The 25,113-nt window shown below is 41.2% G+C and overlaps 1 protein-coding gene across 1 annotated transcript in view; it reads left to right on the top strand.

The window, feature by feature from the left end:
- The window catches only part of TMC2 (transmembrane channel like 2), a gene marked incomplete at both ends in the record, with an annotated part of 51,310 nt that overhangs the window by 2,302 nt on the left and 23,895 nt on the right, over positions 1-25,113 (top strand). Inside the window, 9 exons of the mRNA XM_084621108.1 lie at positions 1,270-1,606; positions 3,631-3,786; positions 5,836-5,926; positions 6,935-7,016; positions 7,153-7,259; positions 13,292-13,390; positions 18,443-18,585; positions 20,057-20,204; positions 24,096-24,284. Of these exons, the coding sequence (XP_084477234.1) occupies positions 1,270-1,606; positions 3,631-3,786; positions 5,836-5,926; positions 6,935-7,016; positions 7,153-7,259; positions 13,292-13,390; positions 18,443-18,585; positions 20,057-20,204; positions 24,096-24,284 (1,352 nt within the window). The remainder of the gene's footprint in view (positions 1-1,269; positions 1,607-3,630; positions 3,787-5,835; positions 5,927-6,934; positions 7,017-7,152; positions 7,260-13,291; positions 13,391-18,442; positions 18,586-20,056; positions 20,205-24,095; positions 24,285-25,113) is intronic.

Raw genomic sequence — 25,113 nt, 5'->3', positions numbered from 1 at the left:
AAATTCACCAATCAGCTTTTACTTTGTTTTTATGTACCATGCTGTACCCTTCTCATTTTCTGTTTTGGAAACCATATCCAAAGATTAGAGTGGTGAAGGCACTCCTTACCTGCACCAGGACATAGAATGAATGTATCTTGTGTTTGATAGGTTTCATATTTGCCAAAGCTAAGTTCAGCTTTGCAAAGTGCTGTGGGATACTTGGCATGGATGAATAGAATTATTGGAAGAACATGATACAAGTCAGTTAGCATAATGACCCAGCACTCATATTTAACAATAACATATACAATATTAGTACCATGCACATAATACCTATTAACATGGGGGGGGGGGCGTAATCTGTAACATAGGTGTTGGATAACAATGCAATTTTTTACAAGAAAAGTAGAGTAAATTAAACAATTTGCTTTCACAATTCTGGCATATATTTAAAGGTCAAATTCAGACTAAGGTCAGAAGGGATTATCATGATCATGTAGTCTGACTTCCTGTACGCTGCAGGCCACAGAACCTCTCCCACCCACTCCTGTAATAGACCCCAACCTCCGGCTGAGTTACTGAAGTCCTCAAATCATGATTTCAAGACTTCAAGTTACAGAGAATCTTCCATTTACTCTAGTTTAAATCTGCAAGTGACCCATGCCCTATGCCGCAGAGGAAGGGGGGAAAAAAACCAGGGTCTCTGCCAATCTGACCCGGGGGAAATTCCTTCCTGACCACCAAATATGGCAATCAGTTAGACCCTGAGCATGTGGACAAGACCCACCAGCCAGACACCTGGGAAAGAATTATCTGTAGTAACTCAGAGACCTCCCATCTAGTGCCCCATCTCCAGTGGTTGGAGATATTTGCTGCTAGCAGTCACAGATTGCCTACAGTGGCATGTAGCCAGTCTCATTATACCATCCCCTCCATAAACTTATCAAGCTTAGTCTTGAAGTCAGTTAGGTGTTTTGCCCCCAGTGCTCTCCCACTAACTTTGAAAGAACAGGGTCTGGAAATGATTTCTAGCTTTCAGCTCCTAGGATCCATTGACACACAAACATGAGTTTCACGATCATCAGTGGACACTGTGTGCACATGACCAAAGCTAAATGCAGTTCTCAGCCTGCTTGTCATCCAAAGTCTGTGGAGGTCATTGGTAGCTTGTTCAGACACCAGCGGGGTTTGGATTTGGCATTCTGTCTGTACTTTTTGAATAAAGGGCAAATTTTTATTGCACCAATATAGACTGTTTCCAAAAATACTTGGTTTCATCAATTGCAGAGGATGAAGAGGGGGAAAAGGCAACCAGAAAGCAGCACTCCAAGGAAGCCATCAAGTCAAGTGGACATGAAAGGAAAAAGCAAAATAAGAATGGGGAAGAAGCTGAGCTTGAAGAGAAAGCTGAAGCCCCAAGGCAAAAAAGAACTACTAAGAAGAAAAGTCACAAAATGAATGACAGTGATGGGGAAAGTGAAGCAGGGGAAGCAGCAAGTAGGAAGAAAAAGAGAGAGAAAAAGGCTTCTGGCAAAGACCAAAAGGAAGCAGAAAATAAAGAAAAGCAAACAAACAAGAACAGGAAGGAGCAGGATAAGAAACAGAAGAAAAACCCGGCAGAGAGGTACTCTAACAATCCCCAGACAGAAACCTACATAGTAGAATCTCATTTTTGTTGAATGCTAGCTTCCTGGGTAGCAGGTTCATGAACCTGTGACGTAGTGGTGCGGGTTACTATAACATATTACAGTAAATTATTACCTGTAATAAAACTTTAACTCTGAGAAACAAAAAAGAGTTGTTTTTCTGGTTAAAATGCAAGCTAGAAACTTCTTCTACCACAAATACGATCATAGAATTAAGTATGTAATGGATTCCTAATGTGTAAGTATTGGAGCAAGAAAAAAAAGTCCTTTTAAGGAAGACAACTGAAAGTAAGCCAGAATAAGGCACCTTCCTTTGGCTGGACACATGATAATCCTAAAAGGTTAGAATGGATCTCTTAGGTTTTACAGACTATTCCTGTTAGTTTTCCTTCGTTCCTTTGTCCTTTCCTTTTCTTCTTCACCCAGACTTTTTATTTGCTGTGTCGCCTGGCTATCATGTTTCTCACAGCGATCATATCTGGTTAACTGTGAGAACCCCCCTGGCAGTCAAACAGGTCACATGATACTTATGAAAATGGTTGAGTTACTTTACAATAATAAGAACAAGAAAAGATCTGCAAGACTGAATTGGAGTTATGGTTGAATCCCCAAAATGACACCTGTTTCCACTAAGTGTTTGTTAGTGTCAGCTCATGTGATGCCAGTGAAACTTAGGTTAGCTGACAATAAAACAATTAATTTAAGGTCTGATTTTGCAACACTTACTTTGGGCAGTTCTTAGGCAAGGAGCGTCAATAGGACAACTCAACATCAAGGCTCCAGAATTGAGCCTTTTATAAGTGAAGGCCAAGACAAGATACATGTGCCAGATTCTCAGCTGGTGTAAATCAGCATAACTCCACTGAAGTCACTGGAACTATACTGATTTATAGCGGAGAAGCTGGTCTGGGACTGATCAAGGTCTGGTGTTTATATAAAGCACACACCCCTCCCTCCTAGGCCACCGTTCTGAGAGGACTTGTGTCCTGGGTGAAGGTAACTATTTTTATAACTGAAATGTGGCAGGCAATGTCTTTCATCTGGTATTCTGTAACCTGAAGCATTTGCCCAAAATCTTCTCCTTGACTTGAGCATCTTAAAGAAACTGGATCACTTTGACTACCCCATCACTGTGTCAATTTAGTTGGTAGCACGGTCACATTTGGGCCAGAAAGGCGTATGCTCAAATTTCCTCCCTTGGTTTGGATTCATCACATGCAGTGTTGATATTGAAGGACAGCACCAAGTGGGGAAAATATCATGTGAACCCTCTCTAGTAGATACCAAGATTAAAGTTAAAGATCCTAGAGAATTTTTCAAAGAGCAACAGAAAAAAATCAGTGTCTTAAGTAGAGTTTTCCTCCATGAAAATTTCACATTTAGAAAATTTCACAGGAACCAAAAATCAAAACCAAATTTGGATCAGGGAATTCAAAATGTTTTGTTTCGATAATTTCAAAGTGATTGATTTCAATTTCTATCTTTCTTTTTTAAAATGTTTATTAAATAAACTTACCCTAAATTAACTTACATTTCAAAATGAAAAGTTGTTTTGAACCCAAAAGAAAATGGAACTCCTGCTTTGGAAAAAGGTAGCACCATGGGGCATTTCAGCAATTTCAAAATATTTTTTTAAAAAAATTTGAAACAGGAAATTTGTCAAAAATGCCATTCTCCTGAAAGTTTTCAATCTGCATTTTCTGAAAAAAACTAAAACAAAAAAATTACATTTCATCAAACAATTACCAACCAGCTCTAGTCCTGACCAACATTCTCCCCCACTCCCAAACATGGTTTGGGATACAAAGTTCTCTCTGTTATCGTGGAGTACATAATGGCTGCTCCATTTTTTGTTCAGGTACTGAACACTGCCTGTGTCTAACTCACTGGTCTGCAAAGTGCTTTATAATCCCTGAAGTATATAAGGTGCTATATACAACTACATTTTATTACATTGTGTGTGTGATTTTTTTCCCCTGATTTTACTCTACTCTCGTCCTAGCTCTTCTTCCTCATCTGCTTCCAACTCATCTGATGAAGAGTCTCTGTCAGAGGAAGAGCTGATGAGGCTAAAGGAACAGGTGGAGGAAAAGAAAAAACTAATATCTACCATGAGGAACAAACCTTGGCGTATGGTGAAGAAATTAGCATTGCTCAGGTAGCCCAGTCCATTCCCAGCTATTTATAGTTTTCACAATAGGAACCACTGAAGCTAGATCTTGTGTTTAATAATTGTTGATGCACATAACATTTTAGGATTAAATCATGCTGTCATCACCCCAAGAATCCAGTCTTGGAAAAGCAACCAATGGAATTTAGCCAGCATGATTTGGTTTAAATGAGAAGGGCTTAGAGGCAGGATTCTGTTGTCTGTCTCTGTAACTAGAGAACAGATGATGAGCAAAATCTGTTCAACTGATACCCAGGCTGGGATCATTCTGTCTTTTTATTTAAAGGCAGAGAATGACTTTCAGACTCCCTGTTAAAGCTAACTCTGTGCCCTTCTTTGCTTATTCATGCCTACTGTTATATAGCAATCAGAGCAGCATGTCTCCATCTTACTTTACACTTCCTGGAGCATTGCTGCTTGCAGGTAACTTGGAAAAAAATACAGTATTGTTTACAGCCAAGATAACATTGTCTGCCATCCCACACTGTACGGGTGAGCAATGCAGATGTTTCCAGCGAATGCAATGAGCAACCTGTGAGACTTGTAAGACAGATTTTGGGTCCCCCCCAGTCAATGTCAATGAAGGAATGGCTCAGAAGCCCTTGATAACTGGCTGAGGGACCAGCACTGATGATGGTAGAGAGGGGTTTTAACCAAACCTAAAGTCCACTTCCAAGGAGAGAGAATTTCACTCCTCAAGGTAACCTTGCAAAAAGTCCCATGAACCCACTGGAGGGTGAGGGGGAGAAATGGGTTCACTGTTCTGTGTTTGCCTGGAGGCTATTCACAGCACCAGCCACCCATGTTGCCAAAGCAGGCAGTAGCTGCGGCACCTCCCCTCATCTGCTCCTCTCTTTCACTCTGAAGAGCCAATCTGACCTTCAGACACCTGGCCTCTCTCACATCAGCAGCATGCAGTTTGATTCCCACAGATTAGTTACAGCAGCCTGGTCCTTCCCTTTGCCTCTCCTGACCTGGGTCCTTGGGGGAGGCGGGAAGGGGACTTCAGCTCTCTGTACCTAAATTTCCTTATCTGTAAAAGGCAACTAATCATTTTTGATCTCCCAGGTGGGTTGGGAAGGTCAGTCTGTTAGTTGTAAAGACGTTGGAGATCCTCAGTGTGAAAGGTGTTACAAAAAGGCATAAAGTATTACATTTTTATATTGTGTCCTAGGAGCTGAGAGGTTGCCTGGGATCATGTTTGACTACACACTCACCTCTTTGTCCCCAAAAGAACTGCAAAGAACAACTGAGAGTGAAGGAGGGCACATATACCCACTCTAATTTACTTAATCAAACTGCTTCATTACTTTGGCTGTGCAAGAATATTTAATGAATAGGTTGGAGTACATAATAATACTAGTCTATCCAAGGACCTCAGAATGTTTTACAATTAGTTAATTGGGACTTATAAACACAGCTGCTGTGAGCTAGGTAAGTATTAATCCCATTTTACAGATGAGGAACTAGAGCAAAAAGAAAATAAAGTCAACATTTTCAAACATGGGTACCTAAATACAAATTTGGTGGCCTCTCTTTAGGCATACAAGTTTTGGAACATATCCACAAATGACTGGCCCAAGGCTACATGTTAAGAAATCCAGGAACAGAACCTAGACCTCCTACCTCCCAGGCATATGCGTTAACTTCAAGATCATCTTTCCTTCCTTCCTTCTGGACAGCAGCACTGTTAAGAAAGTATAGAAGGAAGAACCAGACTTCTCCCATCAGTATGGAAGGAAGACCCAGAATATGAATGCTGTTGGAAAGGGAACCAGGTGACCTTAGGTCTACGTATGAGGAAACTCAAACAGAGGGATATTAAGTTACTTGTTCCAAAAATCATACCAGAAATGTTTGACAGAGCTGGGACTAGAATCCAGGTCACCTGACTCTCACTGTCTTCCTCCCTTTGCTAAGAGCACAATTCACAGAAATTAAGTTACTGTACAACGGTCTCTGTACCCAGTGCCTTCTTGGGGAAGATTCTTTCAATGTTTTAATGTAAACATAATCACCTTTATATTTTTGAATTAGGGAGGCACAAGCTTTTGTAGAGCAGTTTGAAGGAGCATTGGGAAAGGGAAAGGGGAAAAAATTCTACACATACAAGATGATGATGGCAAAGGTAAGTGCTGTCGTAATGACAAATAGAAGAGTGGATGCTTGGTCACTAATACAGTGTATTTTGGCTTCAAGCAATAAACTCACATTGGGCAAAATAGCCACCATTACAGAAGCCGAGATAGCACTACCTGTATGTATTTTAATTCTCTGAATAGCTGCATGTTTCCATGGTTCCTAACCAAATTCATGTTTACGATTATATGCAGGATATGAGCCAAATTCTGCCCAGCTTAAACCTCATACAGCCTCCCTACAGTACAGGAGGTTGCAGAGCATGTAAAATCGGGGAAGAATGAGGGTCTCTGGGTGTGGTCTCTCACAGGTTATAAAAGTATTGATTGCACTAAGGATTGGAGAGACAGCAAAATCCAGGCATAGTACCCTTCGCTTCCGTGGAATTGCGCCAGTTTACAAATTGGACCACTGAATGGGAAGATGAACATGGAGAATTGTGACTTCTCATTGCAAGACTAGAGTCAGTAATTAAGTTATTGCTTTCATTGAGATTCCACTGATTTAAGACTTTAAAAAAAAAAAAAAAGATCATGTCCTGTTCCCATTGACATCCGTGAGAAAAGAATCAGGGTTGCTATTTATCAAATGAATCCTTCTTTTAAATAGAAATGGGCTCAATTCAAAGCCTCACACACAGATCTGGCTCTGCAGCTTCAACCTCTCTATCAGTGGGTTAAATCCCAACACTAACTCTGATCCCGCAGAAACCTAGCAAAGTTAGGATTCAGGACCTGAATTTGAACACCTGAGTTTGGAAGTGTTTGGATTCAGGGTTTTGATGTGGACTGTTACAGAAGTAAAAAAGGTCAGACCCAGATGGAAAACTCCAGGATTTGGTTCAGGCTCACCTCTGGCTTTAAAGTTTGCCATCAATTTTTAAATAACTCAACTAAGCATTAACTTTAGGAGCTCCTTCGACAAAGCAACCCCAGATTCCTCTCCAGGACCAGTTTAACATTGTATCTCTATTTGCAACACTGTTTTCTTGTTTCAGAAATGGGTGAAATTTAAGAGAGACTTTGACAATTTTAAGACACAGTGTATACCTTGGGAAATGAAGATAAAAGAAGTGGAGAGTAAGTGCAACTTCCATTTAGACTGAGACATGACTAAGATATTTTGTTATACTGTTTTGTGTTACTTCAAATAATCTCTTGGTCACTGAGAATCTTACCCGCCCACAGGACTAACCACTGTCTCTTTTTGTTTAAGGTCACTTTGGTTCCTCAGTAGCTTCTTATTTCATATTTCTGCGATGGATGTATGGAGTAAATCTGGTCCTTTTCGGTTTAATATTTGGACTGGTTATAATTCCAGAGGTAAGAGTTTAGGCCCCAATCCTGCATTCAGGTTCATGCAAATAGTATCTTGTCCATAATAAATGTCAAAATGAGATTGAAGGCATATTGTTACTTATTTCCAATTGTACTTTGTTACTTCCAGTGTTATTACCTCTGGTAATGTCACATCCAGTCACGTCATCATCCTTATCTTAACTCATGATCAATTTCTTATCTTCTGCATCCGTCCCATTTTGACATTCACTAGGAGCAAGATACTGCTCATGCAGGCCCAGAGACCTTGGGCTGCCTTACTGATAGATCTGTGGATAATGTCACTTCATGATGCTCTATCTTCCTGGAATGACAGAATAAACTTCAGTTTTACTTAGCCTTAGTTAAAATATGGTAGAAGACACACCTTATACACCTATGTGGATTTATAGTAGCAAGTTAGGCTCCTGTTTTTGAAAATGTTGGCTTTTGTGACTGTCCCTAAATCCATATTTATCACCAATGGAAGATATTTTCTAAAGCATGTTAAGAGACTTAAGACCAGAAGCCCCACTGAAGTCAATGCCTGATAATCACTTAAAGTCCTCCACTCACCGCCAGGATGGCACCTCCTCCTGGTTATTCTGGGGAACAGCTCATGAGTTCATAGAATCATAGAATATCAGGGTTGGAAGGACCAATCCCCAATTTTTGCCCCAGATCCCTAAATGGCCCCCTCAACGATTGAACTCACAACCCTGGGTTTAGCAGGCCAATGCTCAAACCACTGAGCTATTCCTCCCCCCTTCGCATCACCCCTTCTTGTGGTTGCACACTGTCTCTCAGTTTCTCTTTCTGGGTCAGCAGCTCCTCTTTCACTCCACAAGCTGCTGCCTCTTTGTGACTTGACCCTCCAGCCAGGTCACCAAACTTTTCCTCTTCTGGGGTTGGAAAGTCTCTTCCCACAAACAGGCTCAGGCAGCCTTCCCATTCACTGATTTGTCATGCCACTCCCTCAGTGGCTGGCATGGGAAACTGGGCCCACCCTCTAACTCTGCGTTCTGGCTCAGGGACCCTCTAGCCAGCAGTTAAGGCCTGTTCCATTTTGACCTTGCTGCTTTTCCCTGACTCCTCTGATACCTTTCTTACTCTCCCGCCCCCAGGTTTGCCAGCCCAAATGTACCTTCCTTCTCCCAGGGAGTGACTGCAAGCTTTCCCAGCCACCCCTTTTCTGTGGCCAATTTCCTGCCTTTATAGTCCCCAGCCCAACTCATTTCTCCTCAGCTGGGCTTCCTCATTCAATCAGGGGATTGCTTAGCCACTGGATTCCCCTTAGCTATGACTTGTTGGGTTAATTAACCCCCTTCTCAGTCTGCATTAACCCTTTCAGGGCAAGTGTAGGGTGAATACCCTTTGAAAAATTCCACCCTTAAGCAACTAAACATGGATTTGGAAGCCTAATTTTAGGCTCATATTGCTGAAAATTTTAGGCTGAGTGAAAAACAGAACTCAAGAATTCTATTGGCTTCAAGTATAGGCCATCATATCTGTAAGAAATCCAGGATGTACATTTCCAAAAGTGATTAAGAAAACCATAGTGACAATATGACACTGTCAAACACATTTCTTAATCCCGACATTCTTGTAAAATATATATATATATATATATCACAGTAAAGGTAACATACTGGTAATATTTAATTACACGATTGCCTATTGAGGAGTTATAAAATGTATATACAAAATACTTAATGATGTGATTTAAAAGTTCTTACTGGTGCTAATGTTCTTATTGGTGTTAATTTGACATCACTGCTTGACTAGTAAGTGGTAAGTCTGACTAAGTTTTGCATAGTTTTTCAGGTTGTTTCAAATTAAGAGGATGCATAAAATAAATAAGAGTTGCCAAATCCTCTAACAACCAATAATTGTTGGTTTCCAAAATATCCCCATTTTCCACATCTTAAGTCAGCCAGTTGTTTCTTCATGAGAAAGGGTTTTCTTGTTACTCTTTTCCATTGTTATTGGAGGAGGCTTGGCCAAAGAAGAGTATCATGGAAATACTTAGTTATGCTCCTTTTAAAAATAGATGTGTGTATTTAGCTATAGAATACTATGGCTCAGTTTCTGTGTGCTGTGTCTAAGGGCTCTGCTATCCACCAAGACTGCCAGATGTTCTTGTTCAGTGCAGGTTATTACAGAGGAAAGACAATGTGTGGTCTCTGATAGAGATTGCAATTTTTTCCCCTTGTTTAATTTTGTTGTTTGCTTTATCTAAAATAAAAGCCATTCAAATTGAAAGTATCCTCTGAGCATGGACAGGCATAACCATTAAAAGTGAACAGTACAAATGCATTTTCTTTATTTACGAATTGTACATTTCTGTATGATGAAGTAGTTGTGCCTGTTTTGTTTATACAGTATGTATATTATTCATGGTGCATTAAACTGTTACAATGTATACAGGAGCTGGGCAATAACCATTTAATTATAAATGGCTTTAAAACTAAGTATATAACCCTTGCAAAACAAATGCATTAGAAGCAATGGACGTGCTCTGTCTGCTTCATGCTGCAAATGTATTCTAAACTATTTATGAGCCATTTAGACTTTGCTGTGCACTGGCCATAGCCTACTTATAAATATATTAACTCTTTATGACTCCTTCATAGACAACCCTTAAATTAAAGGGTTACCAATCAATTCTGATAAATCTTGGTCTTGCTGTGAGTCCTACCCTGCACAATGCTATTGTGAGATGCCATGGCATTAGTCTGTTCTCATGTCACCTTCCTGATACCAGCTGCCCTCCTGACCCCTGCCATTTACAACTGCTTAATGTTGAGATTATTTCATAACTCAAGTAGCTGTATAAATTTAAAGCTATCTGTAAGCATGAACAAATGCCCCTCAGCTGATCTTGGCTTCTCTTGAGGGAAGAATACTGCATCAATGGATAAAACTAATCCCTTTGTTGCATTAGAGAGAGATAACCCATGAAGTTCAAGGCAAAGGAGCCTTCTATCCAAATAAGTGAAGTTTAAATTGAAGCTGTTGCTGTGCAGACATGCTCCTCTCTCTAGCAGCGTCCATTTCCCAGGCAGTATTTAGCCAGAGAGACTATTCCAATAACTCTGGGGAAAATTCACTCGGAATGTTTTCAGATGGTGCTGTGACATGGAGAAGAAAAATAAATTATTCTAAAAGGTACAGTATATGCTATTGGTGGGCTTTTATGAAGCACTCATAATTTGTCTCAACTCCAGCATCACTGGGATTAGAGCTAGACCAATGCTGAGCATTTTGAAAATATGACCATAAAAACATCAAAGTCCAAGCCCAACCCCAGCAATGCTCTGCTTCATCCTCCACTAACAATTGATTTGTATGCCATTCCACCACTACATCATAGAACAATTTTGCTTTAGATCAGGGCAAACCCTTTCAAAGGGGCATCAAAAGAGAAAAGTTAGATGAAAGGATCCATCCCATCCCCCTACCCCCAAACATGGCCATTCCTTCCATTCCACCATCAGAATCTAGAGAAGGCAGTTCTGGAATTCTGGGTCCTGCACTTAGGACGGAAGAACCCAATGCACAGCTACAGACTAGGGACCGAATGGCTAGGCAGCAGTTCTGCGGAAAAGGACCTAGGGGTGACAGTGGACGAGAAGCTGGATATGAGTCAGCAGTGTGCCCTTGTTGCCAAGAAGGCCAATGGCATTTTGGGATGTATAAGTAGGGGCATAGCGAGCAGATCGAGGGACGTGATCGTTCCCCTCTATTCGACATTGGTGAGGCCTCATCTGGAGTACTGTGTCCAGTTTTGGGCCCCACACTACAAGAAGGATGTGGATAAATTGGAGAGGGTCCAGCGAAGGGCAACAAAAATGATTAGGGGTCTAGAACACATGACTTATGAGGAGAGGCTGAGGGAGCTGGGATTGTTTAGCCTGCAGAAGAGAAGAATGAGGGGGGATTTGATAGCTGCTTTCAACTACCTGAAAGGGGGTTCCAAAGAGGATGGCTCTAGACTGTTCTCAATGGTAGCAGATGACAGAACGAGGAGTAACGGTCTCAAGTTGCAGTGGGGGAGGTTTAGGTTGGATATTAGGAAAAACTTTTTCACTAAGAGGGTGGTGAAACACTGGAATGCGTTACCTAGGGAGGTGGTAGAATCTTCCTAAGAGGTTTTTAAGGTCAGGCTTGACAAAGCCCTGGCTGGGATGATTTAACTGGGAATTGGTCCTGCTTCGAGCAGGGGGTTGGACTAGATGACCTTCAGGGGTCCCTTCCAACCCTGATATTCTATGATTCTATGATTCTACGATCACTAAAGACCCAGATCACAAGCACTTTTCCTTATTTACAACACCACACTGAAGAGGGAGCTGAATGACACCAAATATATCCAAACAATATGAAGAAACATCGTCTATCCTCGGGTTGCACTTTACATCACCAGTTTAGTAACAGATGAAAACAATAAAAGGAGGCAAGAAGTTAAACCATCCCATTATTAGTTGCTGCATTTCATAATCTATATGTTCATAAAGCATTAAGCCATATTCACTGTAGCCCTAAACCAACTCCGGGTTACCAGTGTTCATGTACAGAGAAGTGCCAACAACATCAGTATCTCTGAACAATGAAAACAAAGGAGTATCTGGAATCCTGCATGTACTCAGATCAAGTTTTGACCGCCCAGGAGCATTTGATTATCCATGAGCCATCTGCATGGCAGCCAATGGCTCTTCTTGAATAAGTTTAGTTCAGGTTACATAGAAAACATTTTATCAACAGCATCACCACTAGATTACTAAGAGAAAACAGGGGAGACAGAGGGGGAGGGAAAATTCTGCTCTCTCAGACACTGAAGTAACTCCATTAAAATAATTGGAATTGCTCTGGACTTATGCCAGAGTAAGCAAGAATAGAATCTGGTCCAGAGAAGACATGAATTGGTTGCAAGTTAATTTAGATTCCTCCATCCTATGTTTATTCCTGCAGAATAGATCTTATTTGCCAGAGTCTCCAAATCCATCTCTCAGCCCTTTTTAAGACTTTCTCCTTTTATTTAGGGGTGGTGGGTGGTTTGGTTTGGATTTTTTCTTCATTTTTAACAACGTAGCCATCACAACTACAATCACATTTTATGGACTTTACGATATACATGGTATATGAACATCAAAGTAGCAGCAGTAAAAGGGTGGTGGTTAAACAATATAGGGCCCAATTCTCATCTCACGCAAGTTTTTCACTGGTCTAGTTCTAGGAATTACTCCTCATTTACACCTGTCTGAGATCACAATCAGGCTCTAGATGAAATCCTGGCACCAGTGAAGTCAATGGCAAAACTCCCATTGACCTCAGTAGGACTAGGACTTCACTCTGTCTCTCAGCATTCTTGTGAAAGTGTTCTCTATTAGATAACCATCTTCTTCACTCATGTCATTCACAGTTGATTCCAGATCTGGAAGTTTGTACCCTTCCCACAAGAACTAGCAACATCAGGGCTGGTAAAACTTCAACCTACTGGTCGAGAGATTCTCTTTTTTTACTACTAATTTTTAAATTGTAGAAGAAGTAATTCTAAAATCTCCCAAATTCTCAGAGCAATTTGCAGCAAGTCATTGTAACATGGCAGCAGAAAACACACTCTCACCATGTCAAATCCCAATTCAGCAAAGAACTTAAGTTCAACTAACTTGACTTCAATGGCACAATTCACATGCCCAAAGTTAAGCTAATGTTAAGACAATATGGTGAATCAGAGCCATAATCTACACACATCATGAAACAACAGAATTTTCTGCACTTTTGATAGTCCTGGGAAGCATTAGGAAGCTTATGGGGATCATTAAATGTGCATGTGCTAATTCAGGTTGAGTCACTTCTTGCAATCGGAGTTCTATAACTTTTGCTAAATAATCCTGTTTGTGAATTTGTTCCACATTTTAAAAACTTCCCTTTGTCTGGTTGTATCTTATTACAAGGAAAATATTTAGTTAGTGGAAAAATGAAAGATGATATACACTCTGCTATACTATAAACATGTCTTCATAAACCTCACCTAGATCTTGATGGGAATCCCATATGGAAGTATACCTAGAAAAACTGTACCCAGAGCTGAACAAGCTACCGCTATGGATTTTTCTGTCCTTTGGGATTTTGAGGTATGTATTGTACTCTTCCAAAGTAGATAAGACATGTTAATATGTAAAGGAACAAAATTCACCCCTGATGTAACTCCATTGAAATTGCCAGGTTTACAGTGATTAATTTGGTCCCAGATGTTGATTACATCTTTTTATTTTATAGTTTTTACACACACACATTTTTCCCCAGACAGGGACATGAAATGACTCCCATTGACATCAATGGGCTTTGGATCCCCAAAACATTTTGGACCAAAATCTATTGTGTGTGCGCATTTGTTTGCATATGGATTTAGCAGATTTCCGTACACAAATGTATTTTCAATGCACATACTGCACATATATATGCAATTGTTGGTTCTGCACGAAAAAGCTGCTGCTTTTTTTTTTTATTAAAAAATGGGCGCACATGCACAATTACAGAGCATGTAATTGTTCAAGTTCAAGAACTTGCTGTTCAAGTTGTAGATTTAATACTCATTTTACAAAAAGATAAAACAAATAAATCCACTGAAGTCAATGGAATTACATCAGTCTTTCATTGGGAGAAGTGAAATCAGAATCAGACACCTGCTATCTCTATACCTTAAAAAACAAAATTATCTGTAGCCCTGGGAGACTGAAGTTATATATATCTCAATCCTTGGCTTCTTTTATTAGAACTACAACAGGCAGGCCTATTAGTTTGATTTGCAATAATAATTTTGTAGCGAGGATAACTGTTCACAGCTAAGTGGAGTGAAAGCAACTCATTTCACATATGCCACTGAATAAATCATCAGATAGCAGTGACTTTTGGCACTACTGACGTAGGTTCACATAAGTGATTTAGACTTACGGGCAAGGAAAGATTCTGGAAAAATAAAGACCGCTTAATAGTTACATCTCTGCTGCACTGCAAGTCAATATAGACCAAGTATCACATCATCATTTTACATTTACATAGTGACTTTCATCCTGAAAAAAATCCAGGACTTCTGTACAAACAAGAATCACTTCACTAATTACTAGTGCATAGGTTCAGTATTGATTCCGAGGGAAGAGTTCCACTTAGTTACCAGCACCACATCCCACAGCATCTCAAGTTTTCCCAGTGGGGCCAGAATGTCAAACTCATGTGCGCACTGCCTCTAAAATTTAGGTATGTCTAAGCAGAAAGCATCTTCACATAAATGGCAATAAATGGAGAGAACGAACCATGAAATGAGGGGCCAGAAGAAGGTTGGTGAGGTGCTCTTGCCACTTATCAGAAATAAAGTGGCAGACACTGTAGGAGTTTGCTGAATAGACAAAATGGAGCGAACTAGGAAATGAAATCTCCATTATCCTAAATTTCCAAGTTCGTCTAGTGAAACGATGCCTCCGCTTTTTGGTGCCCAACTTGAGGCACCTTGAAGGATTCAGTTTTCAGATATTCTGAGCCCCCGGTTGTCTGAAAATCAGGTCCCTTGAAAGGAGTTTGAAGTTTGGCAGCCAAAAATTGAGGTGCCCCCAAAAAATCAGTAGTCCCACTTGAAAATTTAGGCCATCATGCTTATGTGCCGTTAGGAAACCTTCAAACTACTAAATCAGCCCTCAGAGAAAACTAGCAGGAGGGTGAGTAGGTTCTGTTCTATATGATACCTCTCCTGAGGTCAGACAATAAAAGATGGTATTTCTGGAAGTGCTGTTGAGACACTATCCAATGCTGTGGAGAACCACTGTTGAAGGTGGTACTTCCAGAAAGATCATCATCATCGACGTTTTCTAAAAACCACTCATCTGAGAGTAGGTCAATTTATTAGAAGGTCTTCAAATGTCTGTTTTGAACAACCTGATACAGCGGTGATATTGTCCCACTCATTTTTAATTGAGGACCTTACTGGAGTTTTAGACTTACTCTCCCCACTCCCTAAGCCCACTTGTTAGCGTTTAAAACTTACCGAAGCTCAATGCTAATTATCAGTAATCTGAGTATGTTTGCGTAGAATGAGCAGTGCATCTTTAAAAATTAAAAAAGGAAGGTAGCAGCAATCTTTAGTCTGTCTTGTTAGGGGAAAAAACCAACCGCAAGACAGAGGGAAATTTTTTGCTGACCTGCATCTGGTATTTTTATTTGAATGTCTGTAAGTTCCGCACATAACAACTAAGGAAATTTGTTCTGAGATGGGGCCATGTGTGACCATGCTAGGGCAAAGAGCAGATCTACAATTAGCTGCCAGATTTTTGCCTTTTGCTTGGCACACGTCCACACTGTGCAGCTGTGACTAACATCCACAGAGACTCACCCTTTATTACTACAGTGTGCACCATATGTGTGGTACAATGGGGAAAAAAAACTTGAGTAAATTTAAAATGAAGAGAAAAAGCGTCAACATCACCAATCCCTGTAAAACAGATTTCTAACAGACACAACGTTGGAAAAAATATTTTTCAACACAGTAATGAATAAGGGAATACTTTGGCAGCAAGTGGGTTGCATCATTGATGACAGCATTAGAAAAGAATAGATCTCATTTGGACATAAGACTACATGTATCACAGAAGGAAAAAATTTTTTAAAAAAACCCAAACATGTGGTGTGATGTTCCGTACAATTTTGACCAGGGACCAGAAAGCTAAAACATTAGGAAGGTTATTTTCAGGCTTGAGTTTCACTCTGCAGTAATGAACTCCAGAATGGTCCTCTTTCTATTTTACAAGGCTTTTTACTTTACTCCTCCCCACCACACACAATCATAGAATATCAGGGTTGCAAGGGACCTCAGGAGGTCATCTAGTCCAACCCCCTTTGCTCAAAGCAGATCAATCCCCAATTTTTGCCCCAGATCCCTAAATGGCCCCCTCAAGGATTGAACTCACAACCCTGTATTTAGCAGGCCAATGCTCAATCCACTGAGCTATCCCTCCCCCATAATATAATCTTCTACCATTTCCAAGGGACTGTGTTGCTGCCATACCAGCTGCTGTGTTGTTCTCTGCTCTCAAAGACTCCCCAGAAATGGCAGAGACATGCAAAAGGTCATGCTGTACCTATGGCATTATACTCCGAATTGTAGTGTTCCCTCCACCTGCTGGAAATCAGGAAGAAATAACTCTGCAGCCAGTGTTGTGGCCTGGATTACTAGAAATCTCCCATTAATAAGCACATGAATAACTAACAATTTTACTGAATGCATCCATCATTTTACAAAGAACTGATTAAACTGAGTCAAGTGTACAGCCTAGGATATTGCTTTCGTTGTTCCGAAGTCCTGATCAGAAGCACAGATGGGAGCTTTCCAGAATGTTGTAGCCAGGCAGGGCTGGATTAATGCAGGGGCTTTAGGGGCTGCAGCCCAGGGCCTCGGGCTAAGGGGAGCACCGCAGGCCAGATGCGGCCTGCTGCTTCTTTTCATCCGGCCCACGGCAAGTCTCCAAGCCGCGAGCCGGACACTGGTCCCCAAGTCTCAGTGCCCCCCCCCCACCGCCTTCCCCCAGGGCTGGAGCCGCAAGCACTGGCTCACTGATGTGTCCCTGTGGCCCCTAGGCAAGGGGTGTTCAGGGAATCTCTGTGCACTGCCCCCGCCCACAGCACCAGCTCCGCAGCTCCCATAGGCCAGGTACTGCAGCCAATGCGAGTTGCGGGGGTGGTGCCTGTGGGCATGGGCAGCATGCACCATGCAGCATGGTCTGGCCCCTCTGCCTAGGGGCCAGACATGTCAGCCACCTCGTGGAGCAGAGCAGCGCAGAGCCAGGGCAGGCAGGGATCCTGCCTTAGCCCTCCTGTGCCACCAGCCAGGAGCCGCCTGATGTAAGCACCTCCCAGCCGGACTCTACACCCCACACCCCCTACCCCAGCCTGGAGCCTCCTCCTGCACCCAAACACCCTCCCAGACCCCACACCCCCACCTGCACCCCAACCCCCGTCCCAGCCCTGTGCCCCCTCCTGCACCCAAACTCCCTCCCAGACCCCACACCCCGAAGCTCCTGCTGCATCCCAAACCCCTGTCCCATCCCTGGCCCACCTCAGAGCCCACCCCCCTAAGCTGGAGCTGCACCCCCTCCTGCACCGCAATCCCCTGTCCCAGCCTGAGCTCACTCCTCCACTCCAAACCCTCAGGGGCCCCACAAAATCTAACAGCCCCGAGCCCACAGGCGAGTTAATCCGGCCCTGTAGTCAGGTCTCTACTATCCAGTAAATATTCAGTTAAAGGGTAGAACAGCCAAAGCAGAGGAGATGGACAAGATGTACAATATGCTACAGTATATCCATCCGTCAACATGGATCGGCTCTTACAGAAAAGTGGGGAAGAATCTGCTGATGCGCAAAGAAATAAGATTTTCTAGGAACTCAGTGAATGTCCACTTGTGTATGTAATAAAAACACAGCTCCATTTCAGAAACGAGAAGAACATTTCCTGAGATCTGATGGTCCATCAGAGTAGTGGTTTCATGGAAAAGAGTCAAGATCGTTTTGATTTTAGACTTAGGTGAATTTGCAATGCAGACTAAGCCATAAAAGGAGATGCTCTGGGGTGAAAGTCATTCATTTTCCAATTAGAAGAAAAGGTTTCAAGTGGGTGTGATGGGACCTTGGGGAGGGGAAGATGCGATTGTTTTGGATTCACCTCAGAGTTTTCAGAAAATTGGGATGTTTGGTCCAGGATTATGTTAGTAACCAAGAGTGGCACGAATTAACAACTACATCAAAGGGACGTGTAAAACAGGGAGAAGAGAGTCATTCCCAGGGGGAGAACAAGGCCTCAGTTGTGGACAGGTTCAGCTCAGACCTCAAATTTCACCCTCTGACTTGCTTCCACTCACCTAGACAGGTTCTTCTGGTCAGTAGAGGGGCAGAGTGTGTGTATCACAGGCATTTGATAAGGATAGCAATGGAGTGGTGTTTCAGAAGCTAGTCGCTAAAAAGCAAAGATTAACCCAAAAGAGTAGAACTAAAAAACTTCATCGTTAAAATGACTATTTTAACTTGCAACATTTACAAGAAAGGTTAAAACAATGCAATAGCCTTCACTCTTGTAAGAGAAATCCATGTAACAGATAAGGAATCAAACTTATTGGTTGGATTTTGTTTGTTTTGTTTTTCTTTAGGGTTATATCAAATATTCTGCTCTTTTTTATGGCTACTACAATAATCAACGGACAATTGGCTGGTTGAAATACAGGCTACCAATGGCATATTTCATGGTTGGAGTTAGTGTATTTGGCTACAGCCTGATGGTTGTTATAAGATCGTAAGTATAGTTCTTTGGTTTTAGTGTTTTTCCTGCTTCTTTCTCTGAAATTCAAACTACTCTCTATTGCATTTCACCTTTCTCCTCCACTTATTGTTAAAATAGCAGATTTAGGGGCGTGGCATAGCACTTTCAGTCCAGTTCCCAGGTGATTGGAATTCATGTGACAATTTCAGAAGACTTTTAGGACCTACTTCACCAAAGAGCCTACTCTTACATTCCTTGCACCTCCAAAACCTCACACTGATGCCAATAGGAGCTGTGTGGTGTTCATAATGAGTACACATTAGAACCAAACTCTAATGAGCAAAGCAGATGTATACCCAAACCAATCTGCACTGGGCAGAATAATAATGTTTTGCACTAATCTATCACCTTCTAGTCCAGGATCTCAGAAAGATTTAATTTAGCCTCCCAAAACACTGGAGATAGATGTTACTGACCTCATTTCACAGATGGAGAAATATAGGCACAGAGTTAAGTGACTTGCCTGTGGTCACACAGAAAGAAGTTCTATTCCTGCTTTTGCACAGACTATTTGCTGACTCCACATCATGCGAGTTAACCACAAGACTATCCTTCCTCCCCATAGGAAAGCGTAAGCCAAATGGATTTTTATGTTTATTGAAACGGGCATGTTGCTATTCAGTGCACCCAAAATCTTGAGTCCTTTGTTGGAATGAAGCACAGAAATACATCCAGACACTCAGATGTGCTGTACATTTACATTATTACCATAAAATCTCAACATCTGTTGTCTCATCTATACTGGAGGGATTTATGCTAGAAACTCTAATAGGAATTACAAAATATTTCAGGGATCAAATAAAAGAGAGGAAACAATTGAAGACGTATCTCCTCCTGTGTTGATTAACAAGTATGCTTCTCCCCCCCCCCCGCCCCCTCCTCATGTTGGTTTACTGCAAGTACTCTACTCCAGTGTTGCGTAACCATTGAATCTCTCTGGAACATCATGCTGTAGCTGGTATATCTGACAGCATCAGAAATTTGTTTTCCTTAATCTAAATAGCATGAAAAATAGTACAGATATAGTTTGATGGTGATGGTGGCATTTATTTGTATTGCCATAGTGCCTAGGCATGGACGAGAACCCTATTGTCCTAGGCACTATACAAATAATTCTGCTCCTGGTCTATTTATGAATCCCCCTAAATTTCATTGATGTTACTGTTATTAAAAATCCTCCAATATAGCTATCATTTTGTAATGAATAGTGGATCTGCATCATGATATATGGACTTAGCCCTCCTTAAACCAGAGGTATTTATTTAAAGAAAACAGCTACAACCAGACACAAACCAGATACTGCCACACAACTTGAGTCCCAGCTTTGTTTTCCTTATTTACCAGGAATCACAACTTGTCTGAATTTCTATATAGCACACAGGGGCATCTAGTGGCTGAATAATATACTGCAAGTAAACACATTGCCATTTGTGTCATCGCACAGGATGGCCAGAAATGCCAATGAAAACACAGGAGATGGGGATGACAACAATTTCACTTTCAGCTGGAAAATGTTCACTAGCTGGGATTACCTCATTGGCAACCCGGAAACTGCAGACAACAAATTTGCATCTATTACAACCAGCTTCAAGGTAATATCCAAATGACATACACTTTCTCTATAGGGAGTTCTCTGCCTCTGGAGATGCTACCAGAATCCACCTTAGTAGCATTTCAAGGGGAAAATTAGACAATAACCTGGAAAACTATATAGCATCCTAAGGGGTCCCCTGGGATAAAATGATTAACCATGGTGATTCTAGTTCATACGTTCTGTGATGAACTGAGCTCCATATTTAGGGTTAAGAAGACTATAGCTGTTTTAACTTTCCTCTGGGGAATGGAGTAGGGACTATCAGTGAGGAATAAGTGAGTGGTTTTCAATTGCAAGGGACTGAGATACTCTTGTGAAGCATGATCTTTCTGATATGCCCTCATGTGTTTCAGTTAGAGATACAGCAGAGCTGAGAAGTTTGGATCCAGATGCTAATTTCCCCCAAGTTCAAGAACAATATGGGATCCTCCACTCCTTCCCAACACAGCATGCACACGATAGATTCTTGTCCAAACTCATGCCCTTGCTGGCATTTGCTTTAGTTTGCTGCCTTGGAGACTCAGCTTAAGAAACAGGATTTTGCTTATAAACAGTTCTATACTGAACTTAATCCAAGCTCCTTCATAGGCTGGTTATCCCGAGGAGTGCTGGAACAATTTGTATAGTGAGAATGGTGAGAGCCATTGAACCAAACTGTAAACCCTGCATATGATGAAAATCACTTTAAGCTGGGGGTGCAGTAGCACCCCCAGCATCCCTAATTCCAGCACCTCTTGTGATCCCCAGGGCTTTTGCCTACAGGGCTTCTTGTCTCTCCTCCTTGCTCTCTCTCTCACCTCCAATCAAAGGTCTTCTCTTCCTGAGCTAAAATGAGATCCAGCTGCTCTGGCTGCCAAAGAGAGTCTGTGGAATTGTGCTGTACATCCTCACAAAGTACTAAGTCATGATACTCTATCACAGAGCTCATTAGAGAGATTAGCCCTAGTCCTGATGCATTAATATGAACTTTCTTAAATACAGTGGGATCAGATCCAAGGATCTGGTATGGAGTCCAGCTCTAATTCCAATATAGAGGTTGGGTTCATTTTTATTTCTAATATAACTCTCACAATCTGCCAGTATACAAGCTGAATTTGAATGAAGGGGATTTTGGTGGGGGGAGGGGTGGGTCTCTTTGCCAAAAATTCTTTGTTTAGCTTATTACATGTTTATGTAAAAGAGGGGACAGACAAGGAGTGTGTGTACATTTGCATTTGGGTCTTGACTACCATGTTACACAATACCAGCCAAATTCTGCTTCAGTTATACTGGTGTGAATCACAATAATGCCACTGATGTTAATGGAGTCATTGCAAATTTACACTGGTCTAGTTGAGAACAAAAGGTTGGCCCATATTGTATTAATTCCAAAGAAAATTGTTATGGAGAAAGCAATTATTGAGAAGATCCACTGTGGAGCTGGTTGAAAAATGGCAATTTGCAGAAAAAAATTAATATCTCATGAAAAGTTTTGGATTTTCAATAAAAATCCATAAGCCAAAAACTGAAAAAAGTTGTTAATTTTTCAAAACTATTTTCAATTTTAAAAAAATATCAGGTTTTGCTAACAATCTTTTGTTTTGAAAAGCAAAACACTGAACATTTTAACTGAAAACCAAACAAAAAATGATTAACTTTTAACTTTACATGGTTCCCCTCCCCCCATTCAGTTTTGGAGTTATGGAAAATTTCCATTAACATTTTGGTCAAAAAGCCATTTTTTTCATTAAAAACAAGTTTCAATTAAAAAGTCAACCAGCTGAGATGAACTCTGTGCATAGAAGAGCCCAATATAAAATGGACTGAGTAAAACATTTCTAGAATTCTTGAGAGGAGCAAAGAGCAATTTAGGTATCAGCACACCTAAAATGATTTTACACACGGAGAAAACCAAATGCATAGATCATTGTGGAAGGAGAAGTCAGTAATTAAAGGTTATGTTCAATTTCCTAAGATACAAATTCTTGAGCTGAATCCTACATCATAAAGTCCTTGAACTTAATTGTCTGCATTTGTCACACTCAAAGACAGACCTTGGAGAACGAGGGAGGTCACATGTGCATCAAGCATAGATAAAAACAGAAGGATCTTTGCTACAACAGAAGAGCCAATTTTAAAGGTGTATTAGATTTAGGGCTTATAATGTCTAATAGTAGGCAAACAGCATCTGGAGTGCTTGCATTAGTCATTTTAGTCCTCTCTATTTTAATATTTGCTGTTGAAAAGTTCATCCTTGAAGCTGGTAAAACTTTTGGGAACTCTCCAGAGAAAATTACTGGCTCAGACTGCCAAAGTAGTGGGTTTTCTTGTTTTTAATTTCTTTTGGCTCAATCCTGAAAAGCCTGGACCATTTCCTTTATTGTATGGGTAAGCAGGTAGGTAGGGAAGATTTAGGATCCTAACAATTCAGAAAAGTGCGACATCGAGTCGGGGTAAATGGCTTTTATAAAAAGATTGAGTGTGGGTAAAATCCCTTGTAATGCTTTGAAACAATGGTTTTACTCAGCTGTAATCTAAGCAAACATCTTGGACAGAAATCTCCCTGGTTTTGAAAGCACAAATTTGTTCCACAAGTGGTCTGATAAGTGCCCATGCAAATATTGCAATAAATGAACAAGGCAAGGGGAGGGTGCTAAGAAGGCAAATGTGCTACAACTCAAACTCACAGAGTGGAGAACAAGCTGAACTAATGTGACAAAGAATCTGAAGGAAAAACATTTTTCAGTTGCTTAGATACCAGTGCTAGGAGTCTGGACAACAAGCAAGAGGAATTGGAATTTCTCATTGATGAGAAGAAATTTGATACAATTGGAATGTTAAAATCACTGGTTACAATCTGTTTAGGAAGGTCAGAGTGGGTAAAAGTGGGTAGCACTCTACATTAATGACACCTTTTTAGTTGAAACTCAGAAGGACAGGATCTTGAATGCATTTGGATTAATATGCTAACTCACTAACAGAGGACAGGAGTGGGTACTGCGGGGGACCTGTTACAGACCACCAAATCAAACCAGAGAACAGGATGAGTTACTCCTGAATACCCAGCTATCGTGTGTGAAAAGAAAAATTGTGTTATGGGATATGTATGCTGGAGGTTCTGTGTGACCAATAGTAGAGGTTTTTAGAGTTTCTAAAAAATTGTATATATAAGAAAATTTTCCAATGCAGATAGTATTGTACCCAACATGAAGAAACTTAATTATGGACCTCACTATAACAAAGACAGACAATTTTATTCCTGGACTGGAAGTTGGTGGTTGCCTAGAGACTACTAATCATGATCTGATTATATTCAATCCAGGCAACCCCACCAGAAATAAATATATGCTTCAAAAAGTCCAAATTTTTCCCAAAGCTGAGGAAAACGTTGAGTGGAATTGAGAGGAAATCTTTAAACATAAAAACATGAATGAAAATTGGGGGAATGCTTTAAAAAGAGTTTATTAGATGTCCAAAAAGCCATGATTTCACAGTCATAGCTCTCAAAAAACAGATTGAGAAGTGGCTTGATTACAGGGAGAAAAGGGTACTAAACAGCTCTTTAATCTAGCAGAGAAAGACATAATGAGAACCAATGGCTGGAAGATGAAGGCATAGATGTTTAACAGTAAGGGTTATTATTAACTTCTGGAATATTGGAACAAACTTCCCAGGAAAGTGAAGTCTCCGTCTCTGGATGTCTTCAAATGAAGATGGGATACTTTTCTGGGAAGATATGTTTTAGTCAAACACAAGGCATTGTCCTCAATAACAGCATGGTGTAACTGGATGATATTCTATAGCCTGTTATATACAGGAAGTCAGAGTAGATGATCTAATGGTCCCTTCTGGTTTTAAACTATTAATCTATGTATCTGCTACAATTCTTTAAATGTATCTACTTATAAAGGAGTCTATTGTGGATGAGCAAGAAAGTAACAAGGATGAGAACATCCATCTGAGAAGATTCCTTCGGGTTCTGGCAAATGTGCTTATCATATGTTGCTTGTGTGGAAGTGGCTACCTCATTTATTTTGTGGTTAAACGGTCCCAGACTTTTTCAAAAATGCAAAACATTGGATGGTATGAAAGAAATGAGGTAAGAAGAGTTTGTTTCTGATTTTCTGTAATATTAACTTTCCTTGGAAAGAAGTGTAGTAATTGTTAGCATGAAGATAGCTGCTAAGACAAAAGATTGTGGGTTCAAATCCCACATCAGGATTAAGGTTAAAATGTTAAAAAGCACCAAAGTGTACATCTAACACGGGGCAGGGCAGAGGGAGTGAGTCTCGGAGTTTGGATCAACTGACTTGGGCTTGTGGTACAGGGCTAAAAATAGGTATGTAGACATCCCTGCTTGGGCTGGAGCCCAGGCACTAAGACCCACCCACCTTGCCAGATTTCAGAGCCCAGATTCCAGCCCAAGCGGGAACGTCTACACTGCTGTTTTTTAGCTCCACAGCCTGAGCCACACAGGCCTGAGTCAGTTGACCCAGGCTCTGAGACTTTCTGTCACAAGGTTGTTCCCTCCCCCCACCTCCAGTGTAGATATAGCTGAAGTGACTTAAGTAACTAAGGGCATGGCTACACTTGCAGATGTAGAGTGCTTTGAGTTAAACCAGCCTTCGGAGAGTGAAGTAGGGAAGGCGCTGCAGTCTGTCCACACTGACAGCTTCAAGCGCACCGGTGTGGCCACATTTTTGGCACTTGCAGCAGCACTGGGAGTGGTGCATTATGGGCAGCTATCCCAGCATGCAAGTGTCTGCAACATGCTTTTCAAATGGGGCGGGAGGGGTGGAGGAGAGAGAGTGGGTTTTTGGGGGGCTGAGAGCATGTCAGCATGCTGTCTTGTAAGTTCAGACAGCAGCAGACCCCCCTCCCCCCGCGCCTCTCTTTCTCTCACACACAGCATTCCACACAAATGGTTG

Source organism: Lepidochelys olivacea (assembly GCF_965140295.1).
Source record: "Lepidochelys olivacea isolate rLepOli2 genome assembly, chromosome: 2".
NCBI classification, from domain to species: domain Eukaryota; kingdom Metazoa; phylum Chordata; order Testudines; family Cheloniidae; genus Lepidochelys; species Lepidochelys olivacea.
The sequence above is the reverse complement of the archived record's forward strand: the minus strand, read 5'-3'. Positions and strand labels throughout refer to the sequence as shown.